Source organism: Dysidea avara, chromosome 8 (genome assembly GCF_963678975.1).
Source record: "Dysidea avara chromosome 8, odDysAvar1.4, whole genome shotgun sequence".
Taxonomy (NCBI): domain Eukaryota; kingdom Metazoa; phylum Porifera; class Demospongiae; order Dictyoceratida; family Dysideidae; genus Dysidea; species Dysidea avara.
Window position 1 is genome coordinate 4481673 of NC_089279.1, and position 13989 is coordinate 4495661.

A 13989-nucleotide genomic window follows, 5' to 3' on the forward strand; every position below is an offset into this window, starting at 1 on the left:
CACAGGATCGATAGTGGGTTTTAGTTTTGTAAAGTGAACCAAAGCATAGATCATGGACTTGGGGAAGAAGATAGTTCATTGTTTTACTGAATGAAGAAGGTCACAGGTTAGTTTATATTGATTATGTTGCATTCAATAGTCACGTGGTGATGTCCAGACACTGGGCGTAGCACTTAATTGATTTGGCCATTAGTGTTAATAGTATCTAATCAAAAACAGCCAAGCTGTAAAAAAAAGGTGCGGCCCCCATAAAGGCCATGGTGAAAAAAGATGTGAAATCCAAGGTGGCGGCCAAGAAATGGCTGTGATGGTAGGTTAATGGTTACATTTTAATAACAACAATTCAGGTGAATTTGGTGCCAAGACCAAGCGGCACAAAATTCACCTGAATTGCCGTTATTAAAATGTAACCATTAACCTACCATCACAGCCATTTCTTGGCCGCCACTTTGGATTTCACATCTTTTTTCACCATGGCCTTTATGGGGGCCGCACCTTTTTTTTACAGCTTGGCTGTTTTTGATTAGATATCACTTCTTTTTGTATTTGTATACTGCAAAGCCGGCCTATGGCTGGCTTTGGGGCTTTTTTAACCCATGTGTTTTTTTCTTTACCACAGGAAGAAGAAAAGAACTTAAAGAAGAATTTTAGTACTTCAATTATTTTTGATTTTATTAGTAATTATACAAATTATATACATATATTTATTACATGCTCATTATTCCCCACAGGATTTTTTTGCAGCTGATCTCTCTACTGGGTGACTTGAAATGTAGCTGAACTATATACAGGATGGTTTTTTTGTAGCTGAATTCTCTGTAACAGGTGATTTGTTTGCAGCTAAACTCTCTACATGGTGGTGTCTTTATAGCCGAACTCTCTACATGATGGTTTCTTTGTAGCTGAACTCTCTATAAGGTGACTTCGTCTAGCTGAACTCTCTACAGGGTGATTTTTTTGTAGCTGAACTCTCTGCAGGGTGATTTGTTTGCAGCTGAACTCTCTACATGATGGTTTCTTTGTAGCTGAACTCTCTACAAGGTGACTTCGTCCAGTTGATCTCTCTACGGGGTGATTTGTTTCTAGCTGAACTCTCTACAGGTGAATTGTTTGCAGCTAAACTCTCTACATGGTGGTTTCTTTGTAGCTGAACTCTCTACAAGGTAACTTCTTCTCTACAGGGTGATTTGTTGTAGTTGAATTCTCTACAAGGTGGTTTGTATGAGGCTGAACTCTCTACATGGCGGTTTCTTTGTTGCTGAACTCTCTACAGAGTGATTTGTTTGCAGCTGAACTCTCTACATGATGGTTTCTTTGTAACTGAACACTCTACCAGGTGACTTCTTCTAGCTGATCTTTCTACAGGGTGAATTGTTGTAGCTGAACTATCTACAAGGTAACTTCTTCTAGCTGATCTCTATACAGGGTGATTTGTTTGTAGTTGAATTCTGTACAGGTGGTTTCTTTGTAGCTGAACTCTGTACATGATGGTTTCTTTGTAGCTAAACTCTTTACAAGGTGACTTCTTCTAGCTGAACTCTCTATGGGGTAATTTCTTTGTAGCTGAACTCTCTATATGATGGTTTCTTTGTAAATGAACTCTCTACAAGGTGAATTCTTCTACCTGATCTCTCTACAGGGTGATTTGTTTGTAACTGAACTCTGTACAAGTGCGTTTTTGTGGGTGATCTCACTGCAGGTTGATTTGTTTGTAGCTGAACTCACTAAAGGGTGATTTTGCTTGAAGCTGAACTCCTTGCATTGTATCTAGTTTCTAGCTGATCTCTCTACAGGGTGATTTGTTTGTAGCTGATCTCTCTACAAGTTGATTTGTGTGTAGCTGATCTCTCTGCAGGTTGATTAATTTGCAGCCGATCTCTCTACAGGGTAATTTGTTTGTAGCTGATCTCTCTACAAGTTGATTTGTGTGTAGCTGATCTTTCTACTGGTTGATTTGTTTGTAGCCGATCTCTCTACAGGGTAATTTATTTGTAGCTGAACTCTGTACAAGGTGCTTTTTTGTAGGTGATCTCACTGCAGGTTGATTTGTTTGTAGCTGAACTCACTAAAGGGTGATTTGCTTGTAGCTGAACTCCTTACATTGTGTCCAGTTTCTAGCTGATCTCTCTACAGAGTGATTTGTTTGTAGCTGAACTCTCTATAAGGTGATTTATTTGTAGCTGAACTTCTTACATTGTGTGTAGTTTCTAGCTGATCTTGATACAGGGTGATTTGTTTGTAATTGATCTCTCTACAAGTTGATTTGTGTGTAGCTGATCTCTCTGCAGGTTGATTTGATTGTAGCCGATCTCTCTATAGGGTAATTTGTTTGTAGCTGAACTCTCTATAAGGTGATTTGTTTGTAGTTGATCTCTCTGCAGGTTGATTTGTTTTAGCTGAACTCTCTACAGGCTGATTTGTTTGTAGCCGATCTCTCTACAGGGTAATTTGTTTGTAGCTGAACTCTCCACAAGTTGATTTGTGTGTAGCTGATCTCTCTGCAGGTTGATTTGTTTGTAGCCGATCTCTCTACAGGGTGATTTTTTTGTAGCTGACCTCTCTTCAGGGTGATTTGTTTCTAGCTGATCTCTCTACAGGGTGATTTTTTGTAACTGACCTCTCTTCAGGGTGATTTGTTTCTAGCTGATCTCTCTACAGGGTGATTTTTTGTAGCTGACCTCTCTTCAGGGTGATTTGTTTCTAGCTGATCTCTCTACAGGGTGATTTTTTGTAGCTGACCTCTCTTCAGGGTGATTTGTTTCTAGCTGATTGCTCTACAGGTTGATTTGTTTGTAGATGAACTCTCTACAGGGTAATTTGCTTGTAGCTGAACTCCTTACTTTGTGTCTAGTTTGTAGCTGATCTCTCTACAGGGTGATTTGTTTGTAGCTGAACTCCTTACATTGTGTGTAGTTTCTAGCTGATCTCTCTACAGGGTGATTTGTTTGTAGCTGATCTCTCTACAAGTTGATTTGTGTGTATATAGCTGATCTCTCTGCAGGTTGATTTGTTTGTAGCCGATCTCTCTACAGGTAATCTGTTTGTAGCTGAATTCTCTATAAGGTGATTTGTTTGTAGCTGATCTCTCAGCAGGCTGATTTGTTTTAGCTGAACTCTCTACAGGGTGATTGCTTGTAGCTGAACTCCTTACATTGTGTCTAGTTTCTAGCTGATGTCTCTACAGGGTGATTTTTTGTAGCTGAACTCTCTTCAGGGTGATTTGTTTCTAGCTGATCTCTCTACAGGTAGATTTGTGTTGATTTGTTCATTGCTGATCGCTCTAAAGGTAATTGATTTGTTGCAGTTGAACACCCTGCAAAGTGTTTTGTTTGTAGCTGATCACTCTAAAGGGTAATTTGTTTGTAGCTGAACTCTCTCCACAGTGACTTGTGTGTAGCTGAATTCTGTGTAACTGAATTCTCTAGAGAGTGACTTAATTGTAGCTGAATTCTCTACACAGTGCATGACTTGTTTATAGCTGAACTTTCTTCAGTGTGACTTGTAATGTTCTGAATCTCTATAGTGGTATATTTGCTTAACTCTCCACATGGTGACTGTCTTCTTGCTGAACTGTCTATAAGATTAACTGTTTGCAGCTGAACTCCCTACAGAATAACTTGTGATGTAATAAAATTCTATAATGGAGTAAATAAATTAGCCGAATGCTCTATTAGGGTGACTGTTCTATTAGAGTATCTCGATCTCGCATTTGCTACACGGAGTTGGCTTTCGAATCATAACTCAGTGGTTTGTATTCCGATTCTTCTGTACTACTGCAAGGACTTTCTATGAAGATTATTCCAGCTATACACCGATTTTCAGCTCATTGCTCTAAGCGGTTTGCCTAGTAGGCGTGAAAAGTAATACTTTTTTATTCATAAAAATCGATCGCGTAATTGTGACACAGGTTGGGGTTTGTGTCATATCTCCGTGGTCTTTATCTCGATTCCTTTCAAACCACCAAAAGGCACTCCTACGATGGTTACTCCATCTACATAGCAATTTTCAACTCATTCCATGAAGCGGTTTACCCTGTAGGCGTGACAACAAATCGATCTTGTTTTACGCGAATAATCGGTCATAACTCCTGAACCATTCATCGGATTTGTACCAAATTTGATGCTAGGATTCGCCTTTGGACTCCCTTTCTGTGTGCCAAATTTGAAGGCGATCGGAGTACGCGTTTGCTTGTTATAGCAATTTTTGCAAGTGTGCGAAAAGACGAAGAAGAAGAAGAAGAAAAAAAAAAAAAAACGAAGAAAAAAAAACGAAACTTTGGCAGCTCGTATCTTGGAAATGGCTGGAGCGATTTCCTTCAAATTTGGAATGTAGACTCCCTTGGCTGGCGGGCAACTGTGTAGCAAATTTGGTTCCAATCAGATAAGGGATCACCGAGATACAAAGGTGTGAAAATGACGTTTTCGTTCTTCCTGTCAATATACTCACGGTGTGGCGCGCCGGCTTCTTGGGCCGCACGACACACTACCGTGTGTCTTGATTCACTACTTCAGTTTATTCATGGCTAGTAAAGTTTAAGTTAAGCACTTTAGTGCACTTAAATCGTCTTTATATTGCTGTTTTGACACCTGGCGCGATGTCACACACGCATAGTGACTGGGCGTGACACTTAATTGGCTAGGCCATTATAGCGCTGCAAACATATTCACTGCTATAGTTTATTCATGGCTAGTATAGTAAGTACTTTATAGTGCACTTAAGCTTCACTATGAGTTGTTCAGCTCGTATTAGGGCTTCCTGTGTTTAATTGTGTACCCACAATCGAAGCGATCTGCATGCTCATGATGATACACTTAAATTCAGCCTCTCAGCAGTGCCTTGTCGTTGCTCTTACGATGTTATCCACAATCAAAATTCACATGGTCCCATATAAATACACTCACAAAGCATTCCTGCAGTTTCCATGTACACTTGCAGGTGATTAACCCAAGTGGAATATATTAGTTGTAACATGGGCACTTGTGACTTGCCTGAAATATACACACTCGCACTCAGGCTGCACCCTTGAGCTTGTGCGTATATTTCAGGCAAATCACTCGTGCCCATATTACAACTACCACATATATATACTTATTAGTTTCTGTCATTGCATAATGGATGACATGTCTCAGTGTGCAAAGCATGCCAATCTACACCTGCGTCTAGGCACTTTATTTATTTCTTGTACATTTGGCTTAAACCATAAGATGTATAAATCAACGGAGGGTCTGGGGGAATGCCTCCACCTCCCCCACAGGAAACCCTCTAAAATTGAATTTGGGAGTAATTTTAGCAGTTTATCAGAAAATTAGTTTGACTATTGTATTAGGGTGACTGCTGTATTAGGTTATCACGATCTTGAGGCTTAGCATCCAGTGGACCTATAAAGGGGTCTGCCCCGAGACATACCACCCTCAATTTTTTGAGATTTAGACTCTCAAAATTGAATCTGAGAGTGATTTTAGTAGTCACCATTAGTATATTGTTATGTAAATGATGACTGCTCTATTAGGGTATAACGATCTTGATCCATGTACTGTATACACACAAATTTTCGAGGTACATAATTTTCGTGGATCAACAAATTTCAGGATTTCTGGACTTACATTTTCAAGGATCACCCAATTTTCACTATCAAAAAGCATAGAGCTAACCTTAACAATCGTTAATTTTCAGGGATGAAAATTTTGCAGAAAGCCAAGCAACTGCGAAATCCACAAAAATTACATCCCTTGAAAATTTGTACACGTATGGTAATAGAATCCAGTTAAGTTACTGGAATTGCAGGTGGCTAAGCATTTGTATAGATAGCCATTTGGTGTAATACAATCAGCACAATTGTTCAATGACAACTTTTTGACAAGGGCTACAGCCCCCGTGGCCCCCCTTCTATATATATGTGTGACTGGATCTGCGAAAACTCGACACAATAGTGCAAGTCTAAATTTCCAGTAAAAAGCATTGAAAACAATGGGTGAAATATTTGTATATTATTGAAAAAATTTGCTCTGTAATTTTTTTTGAATGCCTCTTTCTTAGTGAAGGAAGGGACTAACAATAAATCATCTTACTCACCTACTCAAGAGGAGTTGGAAAAGCTTTGTTTTGTTGCAGTAGACCCAAGGATACGCAAGTTACGAGCGTTTGTTTACGTCACATTGAAGCAATTGTACACTATTGATTTTTTTTCACAAATTTCTCCATTGTATGCAGTGAAGAAAGGTGACAGAAGGACAAATTTACCCAGTAGATGATTCCCCTATCCATTGCAAACATGATGGCAAAAATTGCAGCCCAGTACATCAATTTGTTCGTAAGTTACAACCATTTTAATAAAAGCCTGTAATTTATTTTCCCTATACTTGCTGTACAAATCGATTTTTCTGTTGTTGCTACTTTGTAGGGCTGTAGCTCCAAAAGTTATTGGCACATGAGGCTGAAACTTTGCCAGAAGGACAGTAGCTTTTTTATTTTATTTTTTTACTTTTGTAAATGTAGCAATTAAAGTAACATAATTAACACTAGTCTCTTAAAATTGCTATATTAGCAATAATAAAACCAAACTACTGTTTGATGTATTAAAATTGAATCCCACAATCACAGTTTGTTTGGAAAAATTCAATCCCACAATCACAGCTTATTTGGTTCCCTATATAAGAGAAGGGTATAGCAACTAAAGATTTTGCCAATTAGGTGAATCTACATGCTAAAGTAGAACGTATTAGTCATACCACGGGCACTCGTGCTTTGCTTGTATATACACACTTGCACATATATATCAGGCAAAGCACTCGTGCCCACTCATGCTTTGCCTGTATATATGCACTCGCACTCGGGCCTGTGGCCCTCGTGCTTGTGCACATATATCAGGCAAAGCACTCGTGCCCGTGGTGTATGTTGGCACAAATGAAGAGCATGTAACAGTGGATTCACGTACCAAGTTTGTTGTGAATCTGAGTAATATTCAAGGAGTTACGAGCGTTTATTCACGTCAAAAAGATCAAACTTCTGTCATGGCTACAGGGTAAACCAAGTATAATAATAACTTGAAACTTGGTGTGTAGATAGGCTGATCATCATAGCAGTGCCTTTTAATAGTTTGAATTGCAATAGAGTTACAGCGATAAAATTATAAAGCAAAAACTAAGCAAGTGGGATCGAGATACTCTAATAGAGCATATGGGTAAAAAGGTGTGCAAATAATGTCGAAAAAAATTTACCAGAGTTTGAACCAGGGACCTCCATACCTAACACCTGCATCCTTAACCACTGAACCACTGCTACCTTGGCTGGCTGATCACCTCACTTAATTTCTGCTTTATAAATGAAATTTCTAGTTGAAATCTGCTTATAATCAAATGTTAGTAATTTCATAGATCTACTAATAGAAGTACTAGATTGTTCTAGAACATTCTATGTATGTTCTATTAGACATCCTTAAAAAAATGTGCACTCTATTAGAGTATTACAACAATATTATCAAATATTGAATTAAATCATGCAATTAAATACATTTATAAGTCTGTCTTCAATAATCATCATTGTATCTACATAGAAAAGAAGAAATGTGAGTAAAAACAAACCTCACAGTCAGCCATAGGCCGGTTTTGAGTCCTTATAAAGTACAAAAAGGAGTGAAATCCACACAAAACAGCCAAGCTGTGAAAAAATGGTACGGCCTTAAAAAGCCTGGGTGAAAAAAGTTGTGAAATCAAAGGTGGCGGCCAAGAAATGGCTGCAATGATGTTAATGATATAAATTTTAAATAATGGCTGTGTGCATTGTTAGCATTAACATCATTGCAGCCATTTCTTGGTCGCCACCTTTGATTTCACAACTTTTTCACCCAGGCTTTTTAAGGCCGCACCATTTTTTCACAGCTTGGCTGTTTTTGTGTGGATATATATACACCATAGGTCATATAACACTCTTATGTACAATATAACACTATACTACATACCACTTCTGGTTCTGGTGGTTCCAAAGCAACTAGTATGGCCTCATCAAAAACATTCTTTACTCCTTTCATAGTTAGAGCTGAGCATTCAACATACTTCTCAGCTCCTATCTCCCTTGCCAGTATCTTTGCCATCTGAACAGTAATAGGCTTCATCTTTACCCTTGAAAGCTCCTCTACTGTTTCTATGTCATCTCTTAAGTCAATCTGTATACAAGTTTATTTATTAACCTAAAGAGTTTTATATATAATACTAACCTGTGTACCGACTAATAAAAATGGTGTTTTTGGACAATGGTGAGTAATTTCTGGTACCCACTGTGGAATAAAACACTAATATCATTCAGTACAATAGTACTGTATATGTGATCCAGTCTGCGAAAAGGAGTCTTATAGCCTTTCCTAATTGTCAAGTTTGACTAATCATAACTCCACATGATTTCCACTTATCACCTTCATATTACTCCAAGCCATAGTGCTATGCTAGGGGTATAAGGGGACCAAATTTCAGGGTGATACCACATTTTACAATTAGCCAAGTACATACAATTGAAAAAGCTATAAGACTCCTTTTCGCAGACCGGGTTACATATTAGTAATCACAAAGTTTGGGACTTTTTGGCCAACAACATCACCCCAAAACCAGCCTCACAATACCCTCATGGTGCCTTGACAGTATTGGTTAGGCATAGCCAAACCCAGAAGTGCCTACAGTACTACCCAAAACGTTTCCAACAAATTGCTGACTGACTGACTGACTGACTGACTGACTGACTGACTGACTGACTGACTGACTGACTGACTGACTGACTGACTGACTGACTGACTGACTGACTGATACCATTAGACAACTGTAACACAATAACTGCTATGGCTACAGGCTTAATTTTTCTAGATAATGCTTCCATCTGACTGGTGCTTTTGGCATACTACAGTACCTACAGTGCAAGCATCATGGACTTCACACGTATTTCTGACAATACTAGGTGTAGTAAAAGTTATCTTTTTATTTAAAGGAACATACAAAATGACAACTATACCACAAAGTAAGTTTTGAAATATCCATAAAAAGTAAGAACCATTGTGAATACTTCAACACACATAGGTTTGTGCTTGTCTACAACATAAACATAGTTGTATATATGGAGCTTGACTTTATAAACCACCAAAAGTAATTACTACAGTAAATTCAGTTTTTAGAAAAACACTTGGGTATCAGAAAAATACCTTTATTAACTAATAATACCTAAACACCTACCAACCCTAGTTCATATTATCCATAGTAGCTGGATTGATGTTTCTTGTACTGTTCTTCATCACCACGATGTGTGGCAGGCTGAACATGGCTGAAAATAAAGAATTCATTAATAATTGATAGCTGGACATGCGTTCACACACTACATTGGTATGTCAGATGCATTCTTCCTTTTGATGTGGTATACGCTTCTTCACCAGTATATTAAAATAAAGTAAACAAACAAGTAGTATGAAGATTAAAGATCAATAAAAAGTAGTGAAACAAGGGAATAGCTAAAACAAGAGAGGTTGCCTATACCTGCAGACATACAAGTGGACATTTAATCCCTAATTCAGTGATGGTTATAGACTGAAGTATAGGGATTAAATATCCACTAATATATCTTCAAGTATAGGCAACCTCTCTTGTTTTACTACATTTTAGCTATTCTCTTGTTTCCTTACTTTTTTTGCTGATCCCTAATCCAGCTTAAATTTTTTCCTTCTACTTGATATAATCAGAACTGAAACGATTATGAATTCTCACTTAGTAATCAAGTACTCTGTAACGTCAATAATCCAGTACTCATGAAAAAATATCTACTTTTAGCTACACCTAAATAACATGTTTTATAAGCCCATAAATAGTTTACAGCCTTTGAAAGTCACAGCAATAATAAACGCGCTGTATTAAATAGAATCTATGTAAATGTTTCTGACAAGCAAAGCGCTTGACACTGCACAAATTAAACTAGACAGCATCACTTTGTGATGACAAATGTATCCTGTAAGTTGGATCATGTGATCTTAATGAGTACAGTGAAACCTGTGTATTAAGGACACCTTGGGACCAATCAATAGTGTCCTGATTATCACGGTGTCCTGATTTTCCAGGTCAGTTTACATGTAATAGGGTACCTGTGATCATTACTAAGTATCCTGATTAACAGGTTTCACTGCACTCAAGTACCAGTTTTACTATCCGAGTACCAAAATCCTTAATGAGTACTTGAGTATTAGTTTCAGCCCTATATAGTAGTCCAAGCTTTACCATTTCTTTAACATTCTCAAAAGAAGCAGGTGACACAACTGAGAAACACACCAAGAAGACATCGGTTTGAGGATAACTGAGGGGTCTTATTCGATCATAATCTTTTAGTCCTGAGTGAAAATTATATGAAATTAATGCATATGGCAACAATTATCATACCAGAATCCACTTCAAATAATCCAAGATTATAAGGCTCTCCACCGATTATAACAGTAACTGCATAAGGGTTAAACTCCTACAACAGTTCTGCATTATACTCTCCTAGTCTAACAATGCTTACCCTTGGTAAATGTTCCTGTGGGAATTTATCAGTAGTATACCTTACCAGTAATGATGATTTTCCTACGCAATCTCCGACAACTACACATTTAACTGTTTGCATTGTAAGTGCTTGCTCCAATTATCTATAATGAGAAACGATGCAATAGCATGAATACAACATGCACATCAGTTAGCCCTTGATGCATCATGTTCATTAACGCAAAGTTGGAACTAAGCAATTTTATATCACAACTTGTTATCTCTACTAGTATACATTAATTTTAAGGGATCCAAGCGACATAAAATAGTGAAACAATTAGGAGAGGGTAAGTAGAATTCAAGGAAAATGGGAACGGGACAGGAACACAAAGCGGGAATGGGAACGACCCATGGAAAAGCCTGATAAAGGTCATTATGCATTATACAGGTTGGATAGGTTGGATTTTACAGTGTTGTGTGTCTTTGCAGCATTGTTTGGATTCTTTCACTAAAACAATCAAAACACTCTAATATAGAGCAGTCACGTACATTAAAATACTCTAATAGAGCAGTCAAGAATGTTGTGTTAACTATCCCACCAGGGACTTATATTGATGGCCTGTGAATTGATGGGTTTTTAGCTGTCATACATTAGGTATATATACTAGCTAAGTCATCAGCATTGAAAGTTAGCTACTCCCTTGAAACCATAAAATTTAAAACATTATAGGTTAATTTCTAATTAAGTGACCTGCGTACAGTGCCTGCAAATAGATTTGGGAAACCGTACCTGAAACCTCAGAAAAAGTCACATTATACATGGGTACATGGTGCATAGCTCCATGCCCAATGAGGAGGCTAAGGACAATATGAGCATTCATGAGGACTTTTTCTTGCATGGAGCCACTTCAGCTTAACAAGCATACCGGCTAACATATTCCCGTCATATGACTTCTTATCTGAAAGCAGTAGTTGCAGTTTTTGAAGCCTATATTAGGCACTGTCAGTTAACTAGAGTACTTCATGAGTCTCAGTTTAATCAGTATTAATTTAATGTTTAATAGTTGAATATTTTAAAAATGTTTATGGTTTCAAAGGAGTATAGCTAACTTTCAATATTGATGACTTAGCTAGTCTATATACCTAATCTATAGTCTATCAGTCACACGTCATCAATGTAAGTCCCTGGTGGGATAGTTAACAGAACATTCTTGACTGCTCTATTAAAATATTTTTAATGCAACTGACTGCTCTATTAGAGTGTTTCAATTGTTTTAGCGAAAGGAACCAAACAATGGTGCAAAGACACATTGTGCTATGAAATCCAACCTATCCAAACTGTATAATGCATAATGACCTTTATCAGGCTTTTCCATGGGTCGTTCCCATTCCCGCTTTCCATTCCCGTTTTCCTCGCATTCTACTTACCCATTAAGAGATGAATGATGGTATTACAACATAGCTCTGTAGAAAATCCCTACATTGGCAATGTTATAACCATAGATATTACAGTGTACCGGGATAGGAAAAAGATTATGATTTCTATTGAATTACTCAATACCAATTGACTTAATCCAGGCTACAGCCAAGCTGTTTTCTGTTATATAAATTTGCTGTATTTGTTTTTCACATGATGATATAAAAGATTTTGGTTCTCTTTTAGCAAAAAATAAATTGGAACACTCCATGTCCATTGCAGTTTCTTGGTTTCATCGGCGGTTTTATTCAAACCACATAATTTGTCAAGTGTTGTTGCCGTTCTTTTCACCAACGCAAGGTGCTAATTAGTGCTATAACCTGTGAATGCTAGCAGAAGTGAAGCTGTCTTTGGTTTTGTGTCAGTTTCGTTTGCTTATAGCATTCAAATTGCTTTATTAAACCACTGTTTTGAAAGCCGTCCATACAGTGAAGTGTAGTCGTTATTTTTGTCTGAGAAGTGAAGCAAATTTCCGATATTTTGTAGGTGAACAGGTGTTCCTTAAAGCATTTGGTTTTCTAATATCCACATTCACTGTCGTAACTATTTTCAATTTAGACAAATTGCAGGTTTTGCACATTCTGTGTGCTTTACGTAATGCTACACTTTGTCTCCCTTGGACACTCAAATGTCAGCTCCTTTTTGTATGGCCCTTGACATAATAAAACTTCAATCATTAAACTTTTATAAACCACGTTTATGGAGCGCTATCATGAGTAGAAGCTAAGTACATGGCCCATAGAATAAGAGTAGTGATATTTTTTGTTGCATGATGCCAGCTACTGTGTGCATGGTGCTTGTGTTGCAGAATGCCTCATAGGCTTCAACTATCTGTCCAGCCTAAAAATTTGTTTCGAAAATTAAGAACTCAAAGATCTCGCTACACTGTTACTTTGTCACAGTCATTTCCTGTAAGTATTGCACTGGAAACTGTTTCTGTGCTACAGATGTCAATACCAAAAGAAGTGTACATATTGCACCAAAGCGATGACTGGATTCTCAACAGATGTACAGTGTATCGTATTGTGTGCCTTGTCATGGTACGCTACACATTCAGTACCTGTTATTAGGGACCCGCCGATTATGCTCATTATTTTACCTATTATGCTATGCTGCACTGCTCAAAATTTTGCCTATTATGCTTAAATTAATGCTCAATATTTACCTATTATGCTCAAATTATGCTCAATATTTATACCTCATTTCCCATGTTTTTCTAGTAAATTGCACCTTATGGGAAAACAGTAAGTTGTTGAAGTACAGGCTCTAAATCCTTGCTTGTTAAAATGCATGTCACAGAAAAGATCGATATACTCTAATAGAACAGTCAGCTGTCTGAGACTGTTCTATTAGAGTATATCGATCTTTTTCTGTGATATGTATTTTGATAAGCAAGAATTTATGGTAATGCACAAGTGTTCTGCCTATTATGCTAGCATTATGCTCAATGCTTTCAGGCACCTATTATGCTCATTATTATGCCAGCATAATCGGGCGGGTCCCTACCTGTTATGCATGAAATATATTATGTATAAAACCAATCAAACATATGCATAATTACATACTTGCTGCATTCATAAACAACTCTTTCCTAGGCTCAACTAAAACAGCATACTTGTCATCTTCATTGCCACAACACACAGTACAAGAGTTAAGGTAAGCTGTTAAATCCCGGATATTTGCAACGGAAGCAGCATGGTGGATAGCAGGGGTGTGTTACAGGTAAGCTTTTTCCCATCAATGTGTACAGCCCAGGAAAAGTCTTGCTGTACCACCAGACTCCTGGATATTGTGGGATGTTCTGCATCATCACTGGCAACTATCATTGATATCAGTAGTGGGCCATTGTCTATATCAACTGTCACATCAAACCATTCTATATATATAATAATACACTCCTGGGTAAGCTAACAATGTAGACTTGGTAGCTAAGTAATCATACCTTGTGGCAATATTGGATCCACTCCCAAGCAATGCTGTAATGTAGAAAGGTTCTCTGCTGGTGCTCCATATATATAATCCCTGAGGGTT

The 13989-nt window shown here is 37.7% G+C and overlaps 1 protein-coding gene across 1 annotated transcript in view; it reads right to left on the minus strand.

Annotated features, from left to right (window-relative positions):
- LOC136263913 (uncharacterized) overlaps window positions 1-13989 on the minus strand; it is a 69896-nt gene that overhangs the window by 44119 nt on the left and 11788 nt on the right. Inside the window, exons 2-6 of the mRNA XM_066058536.1 lie at window positions 10522-10645; window positions 10401-10476; window positions 10242-10351; window positions 8213-8272; window positions 7958-8161 (exon numbers count right to left, since the gene is read on the minus strand). Of these exons, the coding sequence (XP_065914608.1) occupies window positions 7958-8161; window positions 8213-8272; window positions 10242-10351; window positions 10401-10476; window positions 10522-10623 (552 nt within the window). The 5' untranslated portion in view covers window positions 10624-10645. The remainder of the gene's footprint in view (window positions 1-7957; window positions 8162-8212; window positions 8273-10241; window positions 10352-10400; window positions 10477-10521; window positions 10646-13989) is intronic.